This window comes from Mya arenaria, chromosome 2, assembly GCF_026914265.1.
Source record: "Mya arenaria isolate MELC-2E11 chromosome 2, ASM2691426v1".
Classification (NCBI taxonomy): Eukaryota; Metazoa; Mollusca; class Bivalvia; order Myida; family Myidae; genus Mya; species Mya arenaria.
In genome coordinates this window covers 63,556,542-63,581,947 of record NC_069123.1, presented here as the reverse complement: position 1 = coordinate 63,581,947, position 25,406 = coordinate 63,556,542, and the positions used below count along the sequence as shown (strand labels likewise).

Here is a 25,406-nt window from a genome sequence, read left to right as displayed (position 1 = left end):
AGTTTAGAAATAATACGATTTTACCATATAACCAAAATTGAAAATAAATAATATAATCAGCATCATATTTCTTAAACAGTTAGAGATTCATTGCAAAGTTCCAGTAGACAAATAAAATATATTCTGCTAAAGTTGTGTAATCATGACGAAAGTATTCGAATTTATTCTATGTTAGCGAATAGCACGAAAAAATGGAGACGTATATCTACATAATAGTTTACATCTATAACAAATTGCATAAATAGTTTACACCTATAACAAATTGCATAAAAAGATTTTACGAAGAGAGACCGGGAAATAGTATCGCCCCCATTTGAACCGAGTTTTAATCAGTATTTTGCCTTTAGTTCATAACGAGTTCTTTCATTCGTCGAATGAAAGAGTTCCTACCAATGGCAAAGCTTATTCTGAGTAAATTGATAATATTGAGCACTTCCGTCGTAGGAAAAACAACATCGACATATTCAGACTTCAGCGTATTTTAACTCATATTTCAGTGCCAGTACTTCTTTATTCTAACAAATTGTTGTTGTATATGGTCAGTGACGTTCATGCTGTTGGATAATCCTGTTATTCTGGACATCATTCCATGAAATGGATCAGCACTATCTAAGTATTGATTTAATTAGTCGGAACTTGAGAACTGGTGAAGTAGAGAAGGAAATGAAGAGCAATAATTTCAACGAAAATAACCATTTTAGTGAAATGTCAACAAAATAAGTTGGAAATCCTTTATTAATTCCAGATATTGATTTTGCAAGTAACTTAACTGATTATTCAAGGAACTTAGGAAGAACTAGAATGAAATCTACCTACACTAACTCTTATAAGGAGATACTTATCTTGGAAGGCTGATGTCTGATTAATTTGACAAGGTTTAGACTAATTGCATTAGTCTTATCAGACAGACCACATGTTTCTAATGAATCTGATTAGGACAAATATGAAACTGCTGTAATCAGCTGCCTATAAAAATGGTCAAATTATCTGCTACACTGGAATAACAAATATTGATAGGGCACTTGATATTCCAAACACAACTCAGAAGCCTTGTCACGCACTTCAAGAGAATGTCAGTGCAGTCAGAAATGTGTCAGGCGCCAACAGCTCAGGATATTGGCTGTGTGGAGAAAGTTGTGATATCCAGAAATATGGGTGAACCATATCGCTCAAAACTTATTCCTACAACATCTTTTAAACCAGTGAATGATTACAACTTGTCACAGCTGGCATTTGATCTGTATATGGCAGTCATTTCTGGTAAGTCAAATTATTATGTTATTTATTCCTTTTTTATTTTATTTTTGTTAATTTTTTTCACTATGTATTATATTCTCACTAATTACTAAATGTGTATGTAGAAATGGTTTTAAGATGCAAGAATTCTGGTAGATGAGTACCAACAGTTGTAATAATTTCCTGAATATTCATAGTATTCAGACCAGATTCAATTATGTTAAGTTTTTTAAGGGTGTTACTAATTAATGTGTTATGATAATAATTGTGTTAATGCTTATCATAATTAAGAAATTGTTTTCAAGTTTTTTTTATAGCAATACTGTTTATGCTTAATTTGTATTTTACAGTATTCATTTTGTTTATTTACAGGATACCAAGAAGCTGTGAGGAATATTTTGATGTCTCATCCTGATGTTGATGTCAACATCTCTGTGAAAGGAGCTACAGTTCTCTCGCTGTCCCTACAGAAAAGACAGTTCCATATATTTTCAATGCTTATAAAGCATCAGGAGAGGAGCAAAAAATTTGATTTGAACAAATGTAGTAAAGATAGTTTTAATAGAGTTGAGCCACCTGTTATAACAGCATGCAGAATGCATTTCTTTGAAGGTGTTGTAGCTTTGATCAACAATGGTGCTGACATTGATGCTACAGATCATCTTGGCCATACAGCATTATGGGTGGCTGCAAGACAACAAATGCCTGACTTAGTGGAATACTTAATTGTGAATGGTGCTAGTGTGAACAAAACTGATGTTTATCATCACACCCCACTGATTACTGCCATGATGTACCGGGTTAGCTCTGGGATCATTAAAATGCTCATCATGAACGGCAGTAGTCTGGAAGGTCCTCGCTACCCGGCAAACACACAGCTTTCTCCCTTGTTCTGGTCACTGAAATACAAAACACTAGAAATTCTGAAATTGCTCATTCATGTAGGTGTTTCAAACAGTGAAATTAGGTATGTTAGAAAAATTCTGTATGCTCGGAATGGAGATCCTCAGCTCATTGAACTGTTAGATATTGAAGCAAAAACACCAAGAACTCTAAAACAGATCTGCAGGAGGGAGATCAGAAAGCACATAAGTGATGTTTGCTTAGGAAAGACCTTCATTCACAAACTCAAAGACTTGCCAATACCAACAGTGTTAAAACAGTATTTGGCTTTGAAGTTGTGAAGAAAAATTATTTTAGGTCATAATGCCATCTATGTTAGCATTGTTTGTTACACTTAATGCGTAAAAGATTTTAAATGTCTAAATTGTATGACATCCTTTCATAGCAGACATTCTGACAAACATTTATGAAATGCATTTTGTTGTAGCTTTCCCAATTAATCACATTTTCTTTCTTTAGAGTTAGCTTTGAAAGTCTATTTTAATAGTTGTGGCTTATTTAACAAAAGGATGTCACTAATGAATCTCAACATTCTTTTCACATTTTACAATAGTCAATGTATACATGAATAAGACGTCTTCATGGGTGAATGTGCTATGTTATTAGAAAACACCACCTCTACTGACCTATAAGGTCATGGTCAAAATGTTTGCTGATAAATGTTTTATTGTTAATTAATATCTCTATTATTTCCTTTTGGATTTTAGTTCTTGATTTGCATTGTCTCTTAACATTGGGTTAATGACTAGTTATACATGATATACATGTAATGGAAACTACATGGACAAGTCATCAAGCATCATATTTAGCCGAAGTATAAAGTCGCAAGGATGAAGAACAGACAAGACATTGAACTAGAGACACAGGCAAACCCAACATTATTAGACAATAAGTATTTGACAAAAATATCAAAATATTGTTATAACTGAATGTTGGGGTTGATATTAAATTCAGTACTTTATCTAAAATAAAAAAAAAATGCTAACTATATAGTATGATGCTTGTACAATTATAGGTATTGAAAAGCGAAAACTGTCAAATACGAGTATAGTGAGTATACTGCTTTTATCCATAAGTGGTCCACAATGAAATTTAAGGTACAGAGAAGATGCACCTTTGTTTTTTTCCACAGTCCCCTGTTTCATCATTGACTTTGTTGAACAGAACAGCTTTAAATGATGTACTGGTAATTGAGCCATTAGACCGTAGGAAATTATCAGAGAACCATGTCCAGAATTTAATGCTTGGAGCATATCTCCAAAATAAGAATTATTTAAATGAAAAATATGTATAAAAATATGTATTATTATTATTATTATTATTATTATTATTATTATTATTATTATTATTATTATTATTATTATGTCAGAGAAGTAATTCTTTACCAACATAATAAAAGAAAAAAATATTTAGTTTTGAATCTACATGATTCAGATCTAAAGGGAATGATATTTTCTGTGTTACTAAGTAACTATGATATGAATGAAGAGAACAATATAGCTTATATAAATTCTTTTGTCAATGACTGTAAGAATGTAGTAATATATGAATTGTGTAAGCCGATTAATTATAGTGTGTTTGCATCCAACTTTTTAAGTGGAATTTGCTTGTGAAAACCCATAATACACATCATGGTGGATGATAGAGATGTTTCATATCAAACAACATTTTGTCATTTTCTATGACATAGTACGGCATTCGAGTCATGTACAAATACTGTGTTGTACGTTGCAGCGGACATCTGTGGCATTGTGTGAGACATGTACAGAATCGATGTGCCACTAATGGACATTAAAATCATGCAGTGTTTCCAACAAACACACTTTATAGATGTTAACATACATTAACATACTTGACATAGTCATGAACAATCTCAAACAGTGCTCTCGGTTTAAATAGTTTATAGGAAATAGCATTTAATGCACTTATAACATGTCTGAATAATAATGCACCTATAACATGTCTGAGCTACATGGAGGGAATAATTCTCTTGCAGTGGAACATTTCTCCTTTGTTTTAATGGAAATGTATTTACTGTCCCAGTAATCTCTACTGTTCCTAGGCAACATGACATGTATGTTTCAATAGAATTACCTGTAACAGCTGATAAACTGAAAGATGATATGTTGCTGTGGTTACTGATCTATATCTGCAGTCATTAGAACTTGATATATATACATTTAGCTGACTTAAATACAATACCTTGTATCTGTGCATGAATTGTATCTTTTCTTGTACACACCTTTGATAACGACATGTTGGGTCACTCATGGTGGGTAAATAAGGCTGGCTGATGGAGTCTAGGAAATTGTATACTTTCTTAATTGTGTATTATTTAACATAATCTTTTTTATAAATTGGGGGCATAACATTCTGTCAGTATTAGTACCTTGTTAATCTATCTTGTTTATAACAAGCCAAATCACAAAAGTCACTGCCGAATTATGGCCCTTTAAGTATATTTTCTTCTATCAAAATTTACACAAATTGACCAAATGTCTCCTCTAACTTGAGCAGCAGTTAGCCTATGTTTACGAGCATTAAAATCTTATACATTCTGGTTACATGTATATATAACATCCCAGATTGCTAAGGTCACTCTTGACCCCCTTGGTCCTGTTTAAAAATTAGCCAAATTGAGACTGTCCACTCTCTAATCTTGTCACAAAACTTTGTATAGGGTAATATATATATGAGGGTGTTTGAAAAAGCTCTTTTGGAAAATTCCTTCTTAATTGAAGAACTATGACTCATTATTTTTCAAAATGAGCACTGTCTGTTCCCTTTAAACTTACACTGAAGAAATTCTCCAATCTTTACCATAATTGTTTACAATATATAAGGGCATCTTTCTCTGATATGTAAGATAACCATTCTAATGCATGGTAATTGTTCACTGTGTACTAATGGCTCCAATGATTAGCGTGTAATGCTAGACCTGGCAAAACTCTAGTATTGGTATAGTAATGTAGAATATTTTTGTAGTATTTTTCACTGCATATTGCCGTTGTTCTCAGAATTTTCAAGAAACAAATGATCTCTTTATAACCTCTTGCCATACATGATTGTTTATAGTTCAATGTATTTAGATATATTTATAAGCAAGATAGCTAAGTCATTTTGTGCAGGAGGTATTAAAATTATATTGGTGCACATGTATGGTTAATTAAGTACCATTTTACATTTCATGTACATGTATGTGCTTTACTTGTATTTTTGTTGCAAATTTTTTGATGTATTGCTTGTCGATGAATGTTAATATATTTGTCTAATGATAATTATATAAAGTAAATTATGTCATGAATAAATATTGATAAATTATCACTATTGTCTCCAGCGTTTGTCTGCGTTTCCATACATCACTTTGTAATACATATGATGTATAAAATATGCTGTAATACCTTGGAAGAACCAATAATATCCTTCTGAATCCTCATACTTGCAGGAAGAATTTTCAAAAGAAATCAAGCTCAATCAATTATATAAGTATGAAATACTTTTAATAAAATAAAATGAAAAAAATCAATCTTCAAAAACATGATTTTTAGAAGAACTAGTAAACTTTGCTTCATTATGTCAATAAACAATGTTGCACCCGCTTTTTGGTGATATGTACAAAAATGTGTTTTCAAGTTTAGGTAGGCAAGAAAATATAAATCCTAACCCAAAATTTCGCTGCCCAGACTTGCTGGGTGGCGGGTAACTTGGCAAGCCTCGTGACAGTAGTAAGTGTGTGCCATTGGGCAAATTTTTCTATCCAGACCGGAAACATATGATAGATATTATTAATCCAAGTATTTGTAATATTATGTAAGCCTTAGACATAGTTATGATTAATGACACTTTTTATCACTGGTTTCACAGTTACAGCTCAGACAGGTGATAGTGGCTGATCCATGGTATAATGGTAACACACTTGACTTCAATCCAGGGGTCGCAGTTTCAATTCCCGGTCGCTTTGCTAAAAAATCCTATAATAGTCTTCCGGGAGGACAATAATTGGGGGTCCCGTGTGACAGTGCTATACACTGGTGCACATAAAAGAACGAGGGTAGCTCTCACCAGGGTAACGTTCTGTCTGTGCACTATGCTCCAAAAACCTAAAGTGACTTACAATCTTATCAGAGCACTCGCTGAATTGGCAAGGCCTGAGTGTGAATTTTAATATGCTAACACTTCTGCCCCCCCTCCCCTCCCCTATAGGTGAAGAGCATTTGAAGAAACAGAGTGGGAAAATAAAATAATCTTGACCAGAATTTGCTGGGTCTCAACATCATATACCTGTTGTAATTGTTAGAGACATCCAATTCAAGGCAATAATTGGTATTGTCATTATTGATGTGGTATATGTGGGAACATGAGATGTCCTTCTAGTAGTCATAAATCGGAGTTGAGCCTTGAAAGTTTAAACCCCAAAAGTAGTTCAAGCAGTGTAAAGCCTTATATGCACATATACTACTTGAGACAAAACTGCAATAATGTAATGTTAATAAGGTTTCACAGCTTTTGACATATCTGTTCAACCTTTAGGCACTTGTCTGGTGGAATATAGACATTCAACCTATGGGCCCATGAGTCATATACATGTAGGCACTTGTGTGGTGGAATAAAGACATTCAACCTATGGGCCCATGAATCATATACATGTAGGCACTTGTGTGGTGGAGCAGAATTTCAACATAAGGAGTTGTGAGTCCTATAGGCACTTGTTTGGTGGAGTAGAATTTCGCCATAAGGAGTTGTGAGTCCTATAGGCACTTGTTTGGTGGAGCAGAATTTCACCATAAGGAGTTGTGAGTCCTATAGGCTATTGTTTGGTGGAATAAAGACTTTTAAACTATGGGCTAAAGATTCCTATAGGCACTTGTTGTGTGTTATTAGGACTTTCAACCTATGGGCTAAAGAGTCCTATAGGCACTTGTTGGGTGTTATAAAGACTTTCAACCTATGGGCTCAAGAGTCCTATAGGCACTTGTTGGGTGGTATTAAGACTTTAACCTATGGGCTCAAGAGTCCTATAGGCTATCGTTTGGTGGAATAAAGACTTTCAACCTATGGGCTCAAGAGTCCTATAGGCACTTGTTGGGTGTTATAAAGACTTTTAAACTATGGGCTCAAGAGTCCTATAGGCACTTGTTTGTTGGAATAAAGACTTTCAACCTATTGGCTCAAGAGTCCTATAGGCACTTGTTGGGTGGTATTAAGACTTTAACCTATGGGTTCAAGAGTCCTATAGGCTATTGTTTGGTGGAATAAAGACTTTCAACCTATGGGCTCAAGAGTCCTATAGGCACTTGTTGGGTGTTATAAAGACTTTCAACATATGATCTCAAGAGTCCTATAGGCACTTGTTGGGCAGTATTAAGACTTTCAACCTATGGGCTCAAGAGTCCTACAGGCACTTGTTGGGTGGTATAAAGACTTTCAACAGGCTAATGAAACCTGAAGGCGCTGGTTTGCTGACTTTCCTAAAGGCACTTTCAACCTATAAACTCAGGAGTCATATAGATACATGTTTGTTGATGAAAAGCGTTCAAACTGCAGGATGTTGTGTCCTATGAACACATGTCTGGTGAAACCAAGCTATGTAGGCAACATAAATACCCAATGTATGTTTTCTGGTAAGAAAAAAACAAAACAATCTAAACTAAACAATTTATATACAAATGCTTATTTACAAATAATTGCTTTGTATATACATTTCAAATCAATAATTACAAAATCAATAAAAAAACAAATGTAAAACAAGCGCTGTGTGTCACAAAGAAATAAATAATGAAATGTAAAATGAATATGGTAAAAATTGATATAATCATATCATTTGTAGTCAGATTCATCCGGGGATAAGTATCTTGATGTAAAAGTATAATATACTGACTTAGTATAATATTAATGAAATCAACTCCGTAAGCAATTAGACTAGAACATACTCTGAAATCAAATTTGTAGTATTTATATCATGTAAATACAAATATTTGAAAGTTGTAAATCATTGTAATTAGATTTCATTTGAAGCTTCAGTTTTAGTCCAGAAGCAAGCAGCTACCTCATCAGTGTTCTGAAAATAAGCAAACATAATTGACAGATGATCTTAAAAATGAGCTAGACATAATTAGAGCCAGAGTTTGCACTTGAATAATTATCTTGAATGTTTTTGAGTAATGGTCATGGAATGCTTTCACAACATATTTCACAGTTCTTGTCCACAGAAGTATCAAATTATCTGCAAAGTGATGATAATTTCCATCATCATCATTTAAGATGATACCAACGCTATGACTATATAATGATTTTCTGTTAAGACCAGACAACCTAACAATGGAACTGTAAAACTTATATAATGTGCTAAATACTGCACATAAATCATGTTGTTTCTGTGCCCAAAGTCAATTTTTAATAAAACATTATCCTTGAAAACACCTCAAAGAGTTCATTCCCCATAACTGTCTATCAATTTTATAGTCAATGAAAATTACTCATATTTTACTTTTATGATTACGAATAATCTAAAGATCATTTTAAGATGTTAATTGAAATAATCAAAACTGATGGCCAGTTGTGTCATTTATGAATTAACTACATGCTATTTTGTACCATTACATCCTACACTGTTGATGAAATTTTGAAACTTGTTGGTTTAATGCCAAAGAAAATATTAACATTGTTCTTTAACATACATTGAAAATAAATTGTATTAATGCAGAGTTGCAATTTGCACATGGTTGAAAACCCAGAATGCACCCTATAACATGAGATAACTATTTTGTATTTACCTTTTTCGTAGCACTTTCATACTATATCTGTTTGATCTTGCAAAAGAGTTCTGTAAAAAGAGACAAAAAACACATATTAATAAAGAATATTAAATGCTATGTAAATGTCTACGCCCTATTGCACATCTAAAAGATAACCATTGTTTAAACCCCTGTATGAAACGGAATGAAACTGTGAACTACATACTGCAGTAAGAACATAACAATCCTCACCAAATCACTGGGCTTATCAATAATAATCCTAATCATTTTTATTAAAATTTGTTTCATAGAAATGTCAGTATTAATGTTTAGATATAATACAACAGGAAAAACTTGTTTTTTGGGGATGAGGAATCTGGAGTATTTAGAAGAAAAACCCTGACCAGCTTGATGACAACCATAAAACAAATGACTCTTCACTTAATGTTAAGGTTCCTGTTTCATCCTTAGTGTCATAGTGTTATTATTTCTTATATTTTCAGTATATATTTGTGTGACTTGTTGACATACCTACGCTACATTACACTCACCCTTTCTCTTCATTATCTGTCCCTTCCTCTACCTCCTCTGCCACATACTCCAGGCTCTGCTCTCTCTCAGTGTGGTGCAGAAGTATGGGGCCGGTAATCGCAATGATGGCGGCCCCGATGGGAGCAGTGATCACAATACTGAGGACCGCAAGGGTGAGAATCTCCTTCCCATAAGCGACACCCTCACTGTCTCCCATCTCCATAGCCTTGTCCATAGCAAGGGCACCAATGGCCGCCTAGAATTCAGTGGTTTAAGGTGTTTACACAAATTGCAAGCAATCTGCTTTATACAATAACAGACTATACACTATCCCCTGTGTAAAATCTATCCTAACATATTTTTATACTAACATGTGATGATTTCTCCAACTGCAAATTATTACCAGGTAGTACAGATTTTAAAGTTGTGACAGAGATCGGCATTTATGACCAATATCATAATTTCATATACATTTTAGCATATTTACAGTAAAATATTTCTGTCACTATCTTAGTTTGCAAATGTCTTCAAAGAAAAAAACCCCAGCAAATAAAAGTGTGTACATGTGTGAAGAATCAACTTGTTTTTGCAACAAAGCTACATGTACTCTTCATGCTTCATCTATACCTGTACAGTAGCTTTTGGTAACCAAGCAAATGGAATGAAGAGTCGCTCCTTAAGGTTAAGATCTGTGCCGAATACTGAGAAAAACGAGACGATCAGTCGAATCACCATACCGATACCCAGCACACCGATACCTTTACCTGGAACAGCCAAAAGTAGTGTAATGAGGAGTAAATCAAATTGCTTCAACTACTATTTGCATGTTAAAGTGAGTTGCTAGTAAAATTATTAAAATAAACTTAAAATAAGACATGCCATCGAAGACAATGAAACCTTGCTGAACATTAAGATAAATAATTTTAATTTCAAGGTCTTTTCTCTTGATAGTTTGGTTTTGGCCAATCTCAGGAGGTCCAAATAAATGACCAATTTGTGGAAATTAAGCCCTATTTAATTGGAACAATCGAGTCATTTAAATTTATTTGCACATGTAAGAGTATCTATTTAAACTTGAAATAACAGGTAAAACAGATGGTTGAAATGTATATACTACCTACCAACAGATCCTGCGTCTATCTTGGAGATGTCTACAGCTGAACCTATCAACCCAAACAACAGGGGCTGGAAAATCATCCACAGTATGGCCACTATCTGAGTCATAGGTTCCTTCTGCAAAGATCGGAAATACATGAAGTACATTATATTTTAAAAACTTTGTGCTCAATGGAGTCATTAGGATAACAGATTTTAGCAATATATGTATCTCCTCTAAATACTGAAGATCATTTACATTTTGAAAGAGCTTAAATTTCGCAATATTCAAAAAATTGATGTCCACACAAATTTAAAACGAAATATTGAATTAACTTTCAACAAAGGCACTGTGAACCCTCCATAGTAAAGCTATGTTCATATTGAAAAGAAAGTCTACTAGTATATGGGTTCATAGAATAAAGTCAATGAAGCATTTAAACTATAATATACAACAACAAATGTAGAATTTTAATTAAACAACTTCATAAATACACAATTAATGGATATTTTTCCTTTAATATTAAAACGTTGACCTTAGCTCACACAGCAGTAATAGCAAATTGACATTGCAGCATCAACAATACTTTTTTATTGTCCTTGTGAACAAGTCTAATTGTATTCTTTTACGTGAACAAAGACATTTATGCGTTTGTATCACATGGTAACAATAAGGGCCTTTCAGAATACATTAACTAACATTAACACAGTCAACAGGATGAAAACACACAGAAATGTCAACAGGCTATAAAAATAATGTTTCATTATCAACTAACATTCTACAATGGATCACATTTTCTAACAATAATAGGAACTGTAATGTATCTTATGATGATCCATTAATTCTTCTCCTCTCTCAAAATTCTATAGTGAAGCAACTAATCGAATGATAAGTGAGAGCCATTTTTATACACCTTTATAGAAGGTAATAATACTATAATGTACTATGGTATTGTTAAAAAGCAGTTATCATAGCAGGGGATAAGCAAGATAAAATTCCACCATTGTTGAAATAAGAAATACAAACATTTTGACCAAACATATAGATATAATGTACCAGTACTACAAAATCACAAAATCTTTTAGACAATTGTGTTCAAACAAGATAATTAACCATAGTGATATGGTACAACACTTCAGTAGAATTTCTTACAATTTCCTAATAGGTTATAAGAACCAAACTCATTAACATTTCAGAATGATATTACCCACAAAAAATTCAATATTTGAACCAAGATTTAATTTCAAGAGAGCACAACACTCATCAGTTCATCTCAGTAAACAAAGGGACATAAGTCAAAACATTGTTTAGCTAGAGTTATGGGTTTGGCTCAATATAAGAACATTGTTCTTTAACATGTAAACCAAGTCCCTTGTAAATATCTTTTGCTGTTTTGTAGTTATGCCCAACATGAAAGTTTCCACACAATGCCAATAGGCATGCCTGGATTTTTTCTTTGAAAAACAGACAAGCTAAAACACAGGTTTTAGAACTCGATGATCAACAATAAACGTAAAACACGCTGACCAATGACCACTCCCCTACCTACCCCTCCATTGCTTGACCAGTCCTCCTTCTTCCACCTGAAGCCGGCCACGAAGGCGAGGGTGAGACATCCCAGTGGTCCCGCCCCCGGGAACTCCATCTTACTGCTACCGAATGTTGACATCAGCCCCAACCCAAACAGCAGGAATGTGCGGTATAGGATAACATGGCGCTGGAGAGCATATACACATACACATGTACTACACATATAAACAACACATATATATCCAACATGTTTACCATGTTTGCTTTTTAATAGTAGATAGCATGATGTCAAGCCATGAAAGTTTAGCAAAAAAAGATCAACTTGATCAGCAAATTATAGAACATAGGACATGCCAGACTATTTCTTTTGCAATGAACTTTCATTGACAAATACTTTTTTGAAGCGTTAATATCCGGGACAGTTTGCACTTTGACAGGACAATATGAATTAGGCAATTTCCTAGATCACAAGGTTTACAATTATTTGCTTTAATTTTTTGTCTTTAGATCAATTTATATAATGTTCATAAAGTGGCACTAACTGGTATGAGCGTGGAGTGGATTGGAAAATGTTCTGCAACTTACACTAGCCCTGTTGGGAATGTACCAGATGATGAGCCCGCCCAAAATGCCGTACAAGACACCCACAATAGCCTCCAAAGGACCCTTTAATATGGACAGGGCTAAATCTCCTGTAAATAGGATCATTTCAACATGAGCCTTTTGTCAACCAGAGTGAAGACCTACCAGTACACCTTTATATGAGTCGCGTCGTGCCATTTTGGGCCTTTGGACATATATTTGCTATTACAATGTTTTACGGTATTTGAATGAAATGATATTTCAGGAATATATTTTAAAAATTTCATAATGATATCACTTAAATTGCGTAAGATACGTGCTTACAAGTAAGACCATGTATTGCGCAGTTTGAATACTAAATTTGACGTCATTCAAATGACATCGTTACCAAAGCACATTATTCAAATGAAGTGCAAACTTAATGTATCAATATTACAACTAGCTTATAATTTAGATTATTTTCTTATCACAGAATCTTCAAGGACCATTAATTAAGATAAAAATAATGAATCATTTTTGTATTATTAATACATTTGGCCATTTTAAACACAGACTATTATTCCGGTCAAAATATGTCGGGACGAAATCCATGGTTGCTATGGAAACATGAGTAAACCAATGGTCATAAATTATCGAGAAAATGATGCACCAATGACAAATCTTAAAAATACAGAAGTTTGGAAGAAATTGATTTACATAGAAAAAATCATTATTTTTGGCATTTTTTACTAATGATTATTTTATTTGTAATCATTATGTCCGAAGGCCCAAAATCGCGCGATGCGGCTCATATTAGAGTAAAATTATTACAAAAGTGTATTTAACAATTTGAAAGGCAACAGAAAAATTAACCAAAGAGTTTAGTTTAAAAAAATACTTATGCAAATTGCCAACAAACTAAAAAGCTTTAGATGTTTATGTATTTAACTAATAATAGATTTTATTAACATACCTTCTGAGAAGGCGATACCCAGACAGACACCAAAGCCAGTGATGGCAAGGACATCGTCAATACTGGCAGCCGCGATTACCAAGGTTGGGATTCCCTTGTTGATTCCGTAGCCTCGATCTGACAGGTTGAGCAGGGAGGGGACAACCACGGCTGGGGAAACTGCTGCCAGCACAAACCTGGACAGAGAAATAAAGTCAGTCATGCTATGTGAGCTTTGAAGTTTTGTTGACAGAAAAAATAATCTGATACAGAAAATGTATTCAGAATTTTATGTTGCTCATTTCTTGATTTTGAGTACATAATTACATCTGAGATGTAATGAAATAAATAGGGCCTCTTTACATACAAACTATATATTTATAAAATAAACTGTAAACATAACAGCTGGATACTTAAGAAATCAAATTCATATAAAAAAAGAAGCATCAACAGGGTCATTGACCAATTCTTATCTATATAATATACATCTACCTAAAGTTAATCATTTCACTACCAAACGTCACCATTTAAAAAAAAATGTCTCTTAGATGCCTTACCCGAGCATAAAGCACCAGATCCAGGGCAGCCCAAGAAGGAAGTGAGCTGCCACTGCCTCAGCAACACACTCCATCAGACACGGGGAGAACGCCAGACGGACAACCGCAAATGACAGCTTCCGGAGGGCCGCAGGATCCAGCCCTAGACCAGCCCGAATCAAGATCACCGTAAGGGCTATCTGCCTGAGATAAGGAGGAGGTTTCTTCATTACTTGTACATACATCATAAACGCTTATTCAATCTTATATCTTTAATCTTATGTTTGTATTTTTCCATGTACACATAATTCTTTATGTTTATAATTAATTTTTAAATTACTTGAATACTTTTATAATACTTTATTCATGTTGAATACTTTAATTGAATTGATTATATAATGCATTTGTTCTGAATGTTGAATCAAATATTAGCTCATTTACCTCAGAGCAGATGACCAGCCACTGTCAAGGTTATTGCCAACTATGTCTATTTTTGGAACATTTCTTAACAGACAGCCAACAATTAACATTCCTGAAATGTGAACAAATATTTTATTAGAGCAATTAATTTACAGTGTCTAAAATAGTTGGCTTCTTTCTTGCATTATATACAAACCCAGCAGACATATACATTCAGACATATTCAGGTATTTTCTCCCAAAGTACTTAATATCAATGTTTTAAATTTTGAAAAAAAAATTGGTTGTAGCAAGTTTGAATACCAAACTACAAACAAAGATATTGATTCACCTATCCCTGTCTTCTTATTAAATAAGAAATTATACCAAGGGGTACTAAGAGATATATACTGTTTATGCCGAACTTACCTAGCAAGGGTGGGAGTCTGATGAATGTAACAAGATATCCTCCAATTACACAGAAGAAGAAGAGGATCACAAGGGAGAAGAAATTCCCTCCCGGCAGGCCCTGGGGTCCAGTTAATGAAATCAGCACCGCCCATGATACCCCAAACATCAGTACAAACATGAGATATTTGGCCAGTTTCCCGTGGGGCGGGCAGCGTAGGCTGTACGAGATCATCTGTGGAATACTTGGCTCATGAGGTAGAGGGTTGTATCTGGTAGTACATGGCCGTGTGCACGAGTGGAGACACTGCCGTAGGGCCATACAGCATTTGGCAGGAGGGCCATTGCCTTTACCCCCTGGTTCCTCCGCACCATCAGCTGTGTGATTCTGCTCCGGATTATCTTCTGACATAATCGCTTAGTTTAGGCTGGCCTTAAAATAAAATGCAATGAAATAGGAAAATCTCAATGAATCAAGAAAATAATAATCAAAGAAATTCATCAAATAAATGTAATACTGTGTTATATTGGTGTTTCTAAACTGTTTGTGTTTACCAAAGTTTGTCAATAATGACATGAGATTGACAGTAAATGACTTTAATGGTATTGCTGCTAAACAGTTGATACAATTTATTTCCAAAACCCCAAAACAAATTTTCGATAAATGTTAGTCTTCATTACTTGATTATTCACTATTTTTCAAATATTATAAAAAATCATAGCTTTATTGCTAACAATGATTTATTTGATTTGACAGTCAATTAAAATCCCCAAAACATTTTAACTCGAAGATTTAAATTAATTTAAGATTCTATTAATTTATTAAGTTAATATCTATGGTTACTATTAAAGATGAAATTATCAGATCACTAGTTTCAAAGCCATATAAAATTTGATTCTTAAACTGAGTTGCCTCACTTTCAAAGAATGTTGATAACATGTTGAAATATAGAAAGAAATGTTATAACCCATGAAGGTCAGAATGATAAATTTCACACAAAATCATGATATCAAGAGCAAGGTTATATTTATAAGATCAGCCATGAACATATACCGGAGAAGTAGAGCTAATATTTAATAGAAAACTAAGTTTGACTTACTTTATTATTTTCTATTTATCCATTAATCAATCCATGTAACTCTAAAAGAGATTTAGTTCTACCTTCTTGCATAAAAAACATGCAAAAAAGATAGATACCAGAACAGAATAAACATCCTTTAAACTAAGAAGATTTATTGTCAAATGTCATAACTTATTACCACAATGAAATTAATTAAGCGTTGTAAAAATATCCGTGACTGAATATATTTTAATGTTGCTAATGGTTCCTTCTGGCTTTAACCCAATGAAATAACAGCGAGGTATTTACATTAATAAGTTTTTATGTAAACAAATGCAAGCAATTCATGATATAAACATTATTATTTATTGCAAAAAACTAAACTTTGTCAATAAAAAATAATCAACTAAATTCTTTAAATTAATAACCATCTATAATTTAAAGAATAAATGATTACCAGATGATCAGCACAACACCGCCTTTACTCAGCGTACTCTGGTATCAGAAATGAACCGATCTGTGCTTTCATCAAGTAGTTGATCCATTTATTGTTTTTGATGACACATTGACACTACAGAAAATAATAACATCTTTTTTCCACATTAATTAGACAGTAAGAAGGATTTTCGTTACAACCTGTCGAGGGAAAAGTCCCTTCTGGCCAAGTTGATTTTTCACTATTGATAACAATGCTCATAAAAACATGTCAATTATGCTAATGAAACTGAGATTCACATAGATGAACTGCCTGAAAAACAATCAAAAATCTTATGATGTATGATAATTAAGATTTAAGTATGCTAACAAATGCACCTCCTATGTGCAAGGACTTGACACGTATCTAACTGTAGTGTTTAAGCTCATGCCTCCGCTAATATTTTGGAATTGCCAGATTAATTCAGATAAAATCATTTAATAGGTGTCTGACATAAAACAATAATTGCCAAATTTTTAATTAAGTATTAAATGGGTAATTTAGCAGTGCATGCATGCATGCTAGCTAGTATAGCACCATTCGCACCCACACTATGCAAGTTTTATTTATAATTGCTTTACTTGACAAATAATCTGGCAGCTGGATGCAATAACTATTACTTGGTAAGCTTTTTAAGTATTAAGTTTTACAAGGCATTAATCTAGTCAGTTAAAAACAGAGGTATTTTTTCGTTACTTCAAGAAAGTAATGAGTTTATAATGGAAAATTGTTTTCTCAAAATATGAAAATAATTATGGTTCTGCATCTATAGAAAACACTATTAACATGTGTTGACATAAAGACAAACTATATCAGAATAAAAGGCGAGCAAATCTCATAATTATTATGCTTATAATGCACCAGTCAATTGTAACCACGACCCCCCAGGTCCGGGGAATAGCGGGGACTTTGACTAACGGTCCAGCCAAGCCTTGGTAAAATCCCCGCCCTGCAGAGACAAACTGCTGGTAAAATACCCGCAAAATGCCCCCGCACCCCAGGGACCCTAGGTAAGGCCCACCCCCGCTATTTTTTCGCGAAGACAAACCACCGCATTCACCGGGCACTGCGGGGCGACCTGGAAGGTAAAAACACGGCCAATTTCCCCGGCTATCACCGGTATACCCCCTGACCTAGGGGGGAGGGGCCATGGTTACTATTGACTGGCGCATAATGATAGAAAAGCAAATCTCACAATGATTATGCTCAGAATAACGGCCAAGAAAATTTCATAATAACTATGCTTAGAACAATCTAAGAAAAGTCACATATCACAATGAAACTTTGCACGAAGCGTTGCCCAAAAAGTGAACTGCTTAGCTTTTTACTACAGAGGCTGAGGACAAGGTCTCAATAAACTCACTGTTATCTGACCTCAGGCAATTGTAAACACGTGATTTTGTCTTGTAAGCTGACACTGTACGAAGGTTTTTGCATAACTGACATGCAAAACTATAGAAGAAATTCATGTGTTTTCAGTACATTGTTGACTTTACCTAAAACCACAATATGATAAAGAGGACAATTATTCCTTACCATTTACCATATTAAATATTAATGATGCTTCTAAGTAATCAGTCATTTATACAGCTTGTTGGTTTACCAAACTTTTTAGGTATTTCATTTGATGTTACTGACAGATGAACTCATTATTCTTTATTTTATCATTAATATAGTTATTACAATTCATGTATTCATTAGTAATTTACTTCCCAGAATATTACGATTATGAAATGGCATCACGAGTGTTTATGTATTGTCAGTTTAAAGAAATTAAGTCTTACATACATACCATATTTTTTGAGCCCATTCCTTGGAATTTGTTCAGAAAGACAGGGAGATTTTGATAGAATTCAGTGGAATGTTTAAGCAGGTCTAAGTTGGCGAAATATCAAAATATTTTTAGATGCAAGTACAAAAAATGTATTCACATATATTTTTTGCTATGAAAACCTTTACCTTTTTGTACATTTGACCAATTGATTTCATAACGGTTACAAATAGACTAACACAACGATTACAATTTGACCAAGTTCAAGCGGTTATGAAAGGGAAAGGTTAAGAAATGACCAGATCCCAAAAATTACTTTTCAATAAAAAGCATTGAAATAGGTGTATAAATACAACCGCAGTTTCTGATATTTAAGGATCCCAATTGATTTATTTAGAATCACAGAAAATAATATAGCAGTTGTCACTGCATTATTTTTTTTATATAGATAAAGAAAACAGGAAATAAAGAAAACAGGAAATAATGCCAACTGAATGAGGTATTAAAATTATGTTAAATTATTTTTGCAAAAAATCCAATCATTATGTGATTCACATGACAATCAACATGGAAAAATTAAAATAGATCATTCTTGGCTAATCTAAGAAACAAACAATAGAGGTTGATGCAAAAACAAATATGTTTAACTGATTTGACTTCAATGATGAAAAAAAGCATATCATTTGTGAACAGATAAAAAATATAAAAGAAACGTGGGTGTGTTTTAATTGGGGAATTTGTGGCCATGTTGCTTAAAATTAACTGAATTTTTGGAAAAGGCTTACACAAATCATACATTTCTTATTTTTTTAACATTCAAGTCAAATGAGTTAAACATTTAATACATTAAAATGAACAAAAATTGGCATCAACTTTTTTGTGTGCCTTTAATTATAGTCGTAAATTGAAAAAAAACACTGTTTATACCTTTTTTTACTGAAACCTTACCTATTTGATCAGATTTTTTTTATGATACACATTAAGTATCACATGAGGCTATTTTAGCATATTCAAAATTTCCCTTACATCTTGCAATGGCTCTAAAAACCATTAGTGACGTAGCATACATAATGGTTAATTCTTAAGTTTAGATTCATTTATTTAACTAATTAATTAGCTTGATTACGAAGGCAACTATAAACTAATGTATTTGAAATCCATATAGTGGCACAAATATTTTCTAGCTTTTTATAGTGTCGGACTGCAGAGCAAGAAGTTGTGGGTTCAATCCCCAACAGATGCATATAGCAATTTTTGCAGTCTGTTACATTTGGCGCCCAACATAAATAACTTGCTTTGCAAAATAACTGCAAGGTCATTGGGATTCAAATACCAGAAAAGATTTCAGTGGACTTCTTTGACTAAAATAACAACTTATTAAATTAAACTACATGGGCTAACATCTAATTATGATTGTTCAAATTTATATATCATCTGTCGAACACATACAACTACTTGTGTTTTGCTTTCGGCAAGTAATTTGTTTAGGTGTTACGACTTTACTTTTTCAATGAACATTCTTTTACAGTGATAGGTGTAATATCAAAATAACATGATACATATCATACCTCCTCTAAGCAATACTTGCAAAGTATTTTTCCTATACACCGGAATGAAGCTTTTATGTAAAAAAATGTAAACATCTTTGTGCATTTTGAATGGAATTATTGCTAAAGTTGTTTGTAAACAAATGATTTTCCTTAAACTGTGCATTTTGAATGGAATTATTGCTGAAGTTGTTTGTAAACAAATGATTTTCCTTAAACTATGCATTTTGAATGGAATTATTGCTGAAGTTGTTTGTAAACAAATGATTTTCCTTAAACAAAACGTGTATGTTCATAAAAGGAAATGATATATATGATGTATCATCCTATCATGCTAGATTAATTATAAGCTTTTTTGTTTTTTTACAAACTACACATCGATGTACTTACAATTTTGCTACTTCAATGTATATGATTACCCTTTAAGTAATACTGTTGAAACAACTAACCATTTTATAATGGTATATCAACTAGTGGAACCGTGCGCATGTAACAGCCGGGAAAACTTGTTGTTGTTATCACTGTTCACGATGCTCTAATCCTATATTCCTATTTGTATTTGTATGCATGCTCCAATATGTGTTCATTTTAACATATATATACTTTTATTTCCAGGTCACAAGCTCATTGTTATTGTTATTTGATATGTTATGTATGTTTGTTATTGTTAGTTTCAACTACATTAAGTGACCAATATTCTAAACATAGTTTCTACATACATTAACTGACCATATGTTTGTCCTCACCGCGGGAAAACGACCATCTGATATGCTCTGCATTTTGAAAGGAATTATTGCTAAAGTTGTTCGTAAAATAAAATCATTTTCCTTAAATAATTAAAACTTGTATGTTCATTAAACTTGCCTAACGTATGATATCTAATCAAAGCACCAAAAAACTTTGTTTGTAAACAAATGATTTTCCTTAAACAAAACGTGTATGTTCATAAAAGGAAATGATATATATGATGTATTATACATTCCTATCGTATAATATCTAATCAAAGCAACGAAAAACCTTTAGAATCGATTGAAAAGGGCATGCATTGTAACATTCAATCATACATGTGATAATTTCTTGGGTCGATTCCGGGACACTCGTCGTAATGTCAACGCACACTAGGGGAATCCACAGTTACTTGGTATTTGGACTGCGTTTTTTGGCCAGTCGAGCGATTGGTCTGAGAATAAAAAAAAATGTGTTTTAGTACTCTTTGATACACATAATAAACAAATAATCAACTTTTTGTCGTTTATTTTTACATATTAAATATTTTACAATTTCATACAATCTTTATCATTCACAAGTTATGAAGGTTAGCAGATTTCGGGTTGAGACATATGTGAGGAAACGAGCTCAGATCTACCAGAATTTTTATATAAAACAACTGTATACGTCGCATGCATGTTCAGAAGGAAGTTATCTCCAAGGTGCAATCGCTCAACAAGCACAAACTAATAGCGTTTTCGCAATTTTCTTTGACAACTCTGCCAAGATCACTGTTTTTTTACCAGTTTAATGAGTTACTAGTATGAGTGGATTTAACTTCTCAAAAAATTGAAAAGAATAGAGCGGGAGTTACAGGCGGCATAGCCTTTTTCCTGTAGAAGAGGTATCAAGGTATCAAGGTATTTTCGAAAAATTGCTCTTACTTCTTCATTTTTTGAGCAATTTCAATGAAATTTCAAATAATAACCGTTTATGAGGCACTTTATAATAAGTATACAAACACTTGTCGAAATCTGGATTTCACCTCAATTTCCGATCTATTTTCGAAAAAAAATCGAAAAATTCTTTATTTTTTGACCAATTTCAATAAAATATGAAATATAAACCCTTCATGAGGCACTTTCCAATATGTCCAGTATACAAAAAAATTATTAATTAAAACAAATGAGTTCTGAGTGGATTTCACGTTTTAAGTGGATTCCACTGGATTCCTGTATCACCCTTAGTCTAAAATAATAGACGTGTTATACGGGATTCTGCCAATGTCTAAACGGGAATGTGCAAAAAACGGGGGTGTTTTAAAAATATTGAAATTGTTTTAAGTGAAGTATTTTATGGTTGAAATTGATCATAAAAAGTTATATTCATATTTTACCATGTAAGTGAAATGTTATTTTGCACTAAACAAGCATTTAATGCATTAAAACAAGTTGTTTACCTTTCCAATAAAACGAAAGTTGACCGACACAGACAACAATTATGCGAAGGGGAACAACTCGATACAATCGTAATAGCTCGGCCTGGGTGCAGGACGAAGTGAACCATTTCACAAGTGAACCAGTTCCTAAGTGTACCATTTCAGGACCAAGTGAACCACATATGTATTATATAGTGGCTATTGTGTGATGGCACCTCGTTATACAATCGTAACAACTCGGCCATTCGCCTTATTCCAGAAGCCCCTAATGCTTTGCGACAAAGGTGACTTCCGGTTTATTTCCGCATTCAATTTCCTAGTTATCGATACGAGTGAAAGGAAGAGCATAATTGGCAAAATAGATCGATAGGTGAATAAAACATGTTAGGAACATCAGGTTATACATTCTTCTATAAATATCTACCGTTTTTTGTAAATGTCAATGAAGTTTTCGACGTTTATACCCAACTTCAGTACACATTTAAGTGGGTGGGGTAAAATAACAAATATAATGGTAAAGACTTTCATAGTAGTTCTCAAAGACTTCAAATACATATTGGTTGTTATGAAGTATGCATTCAATCGTGGTTTGTTTAGTTTGTTATTAAATTAAATGAATGATATGTTGCAATTAGTGTGAAATTGTTAAAATCTGCAACTTCAAAACAGTCAAATAAATGAAGCTTAAATGTGATTAAGAAGGGCATTTAAATACTGACTGCTGTGCTGTATGTAAACAAATATGCAGGTCTTAAAATAACAGCTTATTAATATTGTACTAGTAAATTGTAACTATTTAAATATCTGACTGATATTAAAGCTGCACTCTCACAGATTAAACATTTTGACAACTGTTTTTTTTGTCTTCGACTGCCAATTTATGCAAACGTGCAAGAAAACCAGTGATATGAGACTGCTGACAAAACATTGGATCGCAGATTTTCATTTTTAAGTAAATAAAATAATTTTTAATGCATTTTTCTTAAACGGTTAGTAACGCTTTTAAAATTAGCTATAAAATAATAATTTTTAAATGGAGATATGAAAATCGGTGATCTGATTTTTTTTGTCAGCAGGCTTATATCACTGGTTTGCAGATATTTACGCAGAAATTGCCTCTTTCCAAGACAACAAATAAAAAAAGTTGTCAAAACGGTATATCTGTGAGAGTGCAGCTTTAACAGTTAAGAGTCTTTTATATTTTTTCTGGCTAAGTTGGATGATGATAAAACTATTTATTTTATTTCAGAGATGTACATTCTGGATGTTTGATTCCGCAAGTTGATGCTCAACAGGAGTAGGCAGTTGATACCATTGATCTGATAGCACCTGCTATATCAGTGGTTTTACAAGAAAAATTTGTGCCAAACACAAGAGACGGAATCGGTTCAAGAACAGAGATAAAATAAATGAAGTGTGTCAATATAAATGAAAACTTTCCTTGACTGCAAGGACTAAAGAAATGCACACAAGTGACATAAATTTAAATGTTTGGTACAAAAAGTAGACATTTAGAACTTATGACACAGGATGTGAAACAACACTTTATAGCCGATAACAGTCGAACAAGAGATTTTTCAAAAAGAAGCAAGATGTGGTTTTTTAACCCTTGGCAACTGAACCTTTAAAGGGATTATTGCATACCAAGGACAATTTATTGTTATTGAATTATATCATGTTTAATGTTATTATTAAATTGTAAAAAATACCGTTGTTATTAATATGATTGTCTATGATCTTTTTATTCCAATGACTGTGTAAACTCCCATGGTTAATATTAAAAAGACATAAAATCGAGTTAACGTTTGTGGGCAATAACTAGCCACCCGGTTAACTTAGTTTATTGGAGCACCATGCTTTTTCTGGCAGCCCTTGGTTCGAGCTTTTTCCTATCATGTTACTTTAGTATTGTTATAGTCAATAAGCCTAGGTGTCATTAGCGCAGTACTGTAGGCCGAATATTTTCTTGGCCCAAATTCAAACAGCCTGGAGATTTAAATGAAACTTGGTACACATGCAAATTTCCAGAAACAATAGGCCCATGTCCAGCAAGATCATACATAATATTTCAAGACTTGAATGATTCAATACATCTGCTCCTATTTATTTTAATTTTCATAACTAAAATTGTTCATCATTGTAAATACAGTGCTCAAGTTTAAAGCTGCATTCTCAGACTGACCATTTTGACAAAAAAATGTCTGAAAACCAGTGATATAAGATTGCTGATGGAAGATCAGAAAACATTTTTACAGAATTATCTTGACCGTTTTGACAAAAAAATGTCTGAAAACCAGTGATAAAAGATTGCTGATAGAAGATCAGATAACATTTGTACGTATCTTTGTTTGAAAATGGATATATTTATGGTTAAAAAGCGTTTCTAACGCTTTAAGAAAATGGAGTCTTTTGACAGTGTTTCAAACAACTGAGATCTGTTATTTTGTGAATCATCTTATATGACTGACTGAATTGAAGGCAATGATATCAAAATCAGTTAATCTGTAAGATTGCAGTTTTAAAGGTGCATGTCCATAAAGGTCAATTGGCAGGAGATCTCATCAAATTTAATGAAGAATCATACATTCAATGATGCAATTCAACTTATTCATTTTGATGAGAATCAGCATTTAAAGAAGTTACCATGAGCTCTGATTTTTTGATTTTTGCTGTGCTTTTTTATGACAAATTTATCATTTCTGTAGAAAATGTCTGACACTATCGTACAAATTGTAGCAAAAGAAACAAAAAATGGTTGTACAGAATTAATGTTTATTTAAATATCTATAAAAATAGTTGTTCATATAATAAAACATTATGATGCACATTGTAAATGTAAAACATAACTAAAGTACAAGGACATAAAAAAATATTTAATTTTATATATTTATATGATTTTTGAATAATAATATTTCCTACATTCGCCCTAAAGCCTTGCAGGTGCCCTTCATGTATATATCGTTATGTTTTGACAGAATGAAATGAAGAAAAGCCTTCAAACTCATAATTATAAGTTGGATATTTATTTTTTTGTGTACGGAACTAATATAAAATAACATTGTCTGGTAAAATTTCTTGTTTTTATGATATTTTACAGACGCTATATGCTTTAACCCGGAATCCTGATCGGAACAACTACCCACTTTTGATACTAAACAATTTGTACGTGAAGGATTTGCCATATCAAAAATCTAAAAAAAATCCGTCAACGTACAATTATTTGGACTAGTATCACCCTGTACCCAAATTTCTTTAGCTGTTTACATTAACACCGTTTGACCGCAGTTTAATTTTTGATTATATTATTTAGTTGATGTCATCTTGATTTGTTATTCAAATATTGATCAAATTTATTTTTTTCGTTTTCTTTTATAAAAATCAAACTAACAGCATCAAAATTCAGCATGCACTTGAACCCTTATATTCCTCTGTTTACAAACACGTGGGTCAAGGTCTTCGAATAATCGTAGTCGATTTATGCGTTTAACGTAATCGATTAGTGTTGAAAATCATCACGTGAC

At 33.0% G+C, this 25,406-nt stretch overlaps 2 protein-coding genes and 1 long non-coding RNA gene across 14 annotated transcripts; 2 read left to right on the top strand and 1 right to left on the bottom strand.

The window, feature by feature from the left end:
* Positions 1 to 413: 413 nt before the first annotated feature.
* On the top strand, positions 414 to 5,463 carry LOC128224743 (ankyrin repeat and SOCS box protein 8-like). Its single transcript, XM_052934752.1, has 2 exons — positions 414 to 1,260; positions 1,609 to 5,463. Exons 1-2 carry the CDS (start codon positions 1,071 to 1,073, stop codon positions 2,418 to 2,420), a joined length of 1,002 nt encoding a protein of 333 aa, XP_052790712.1. The 5' UTR covers positions 414 to 1,070; the 3' UTR covers positions 2,421 to 5,463.
* A 2,330-nt stretch (positions 5,464 to 7,793) lies between these two features.
* LOC128220773 (sodium/hydrogen exchanger 9B2-like) lies at positions 7,794 to 25,333 on the bottom strand. Of its 12 annotated transcripts, none has more exons than XM_052929383.1 (14): positions 25,274 to 25,291; positions 20,804 to 20,919; positions 20,469 to 20,512; positions 14,907 to 15,318; positions 14,521 to 14,611; positions 14,101 to 14,283; positions 13,565 to 13,740; positions 12,616 to 12,722; positions 12,050 to 12,217; positions 10,526 to 10,637; positions 10,032 to 10,168; positions 9,425 to 9,660; positions 8,913 to 8,962; positions 7,794 to 8,197 (listed from the first exon to the last, which is right to left on the bottom strand). In XM_052929383.1, exons 4-13 carry the CDS (start codon positions 15,295 to 15,297, stop codon positions 8,929 to 8,931), a joined length of 1,635 nt encoding a protein of 544 aa, XP_052785343.1. In that variant the 5' UTR covers positions 15,298 to 15,318; positions 20,469 to 20,512; positions 20,804 to 20,919; positions 25,274 to 25,291; the 3' UTR covers positions 7,794 to 8,197; positions 8,913 to 8,928. The 12 variants fall into 12 exon arrangements, with proteins under 12 accessions (XP_052785343.1, XP_052785335.1, XP_052785291.1 ...); XM_052929375.1 differs by lacking the exon at positions 20,469 to 20,512 and adding an exon at positions 16,404 to 16,517; XM_052929331.1 differs by lacking the exon at positions 25,274 to 25,291 and adding an exon at positions 21,907 to 22,163 and having other exon boundaries at positions 20,459 to 20,512.
* On the top strand, positions 22,170 to 23,682 carry LOC128220837 (uncharacterized). Its single transcript, XR_008258862.1, has 2 exons — positions 22,170 to 22,282; positions 23,135 to 23,682. It is a non-coding gene; the product is annotated as an uncharacterized LOC128220837 (long non-coding RNA).
* Positions 25,334 to 25,406: the final 73 nt, after the last annotated feature.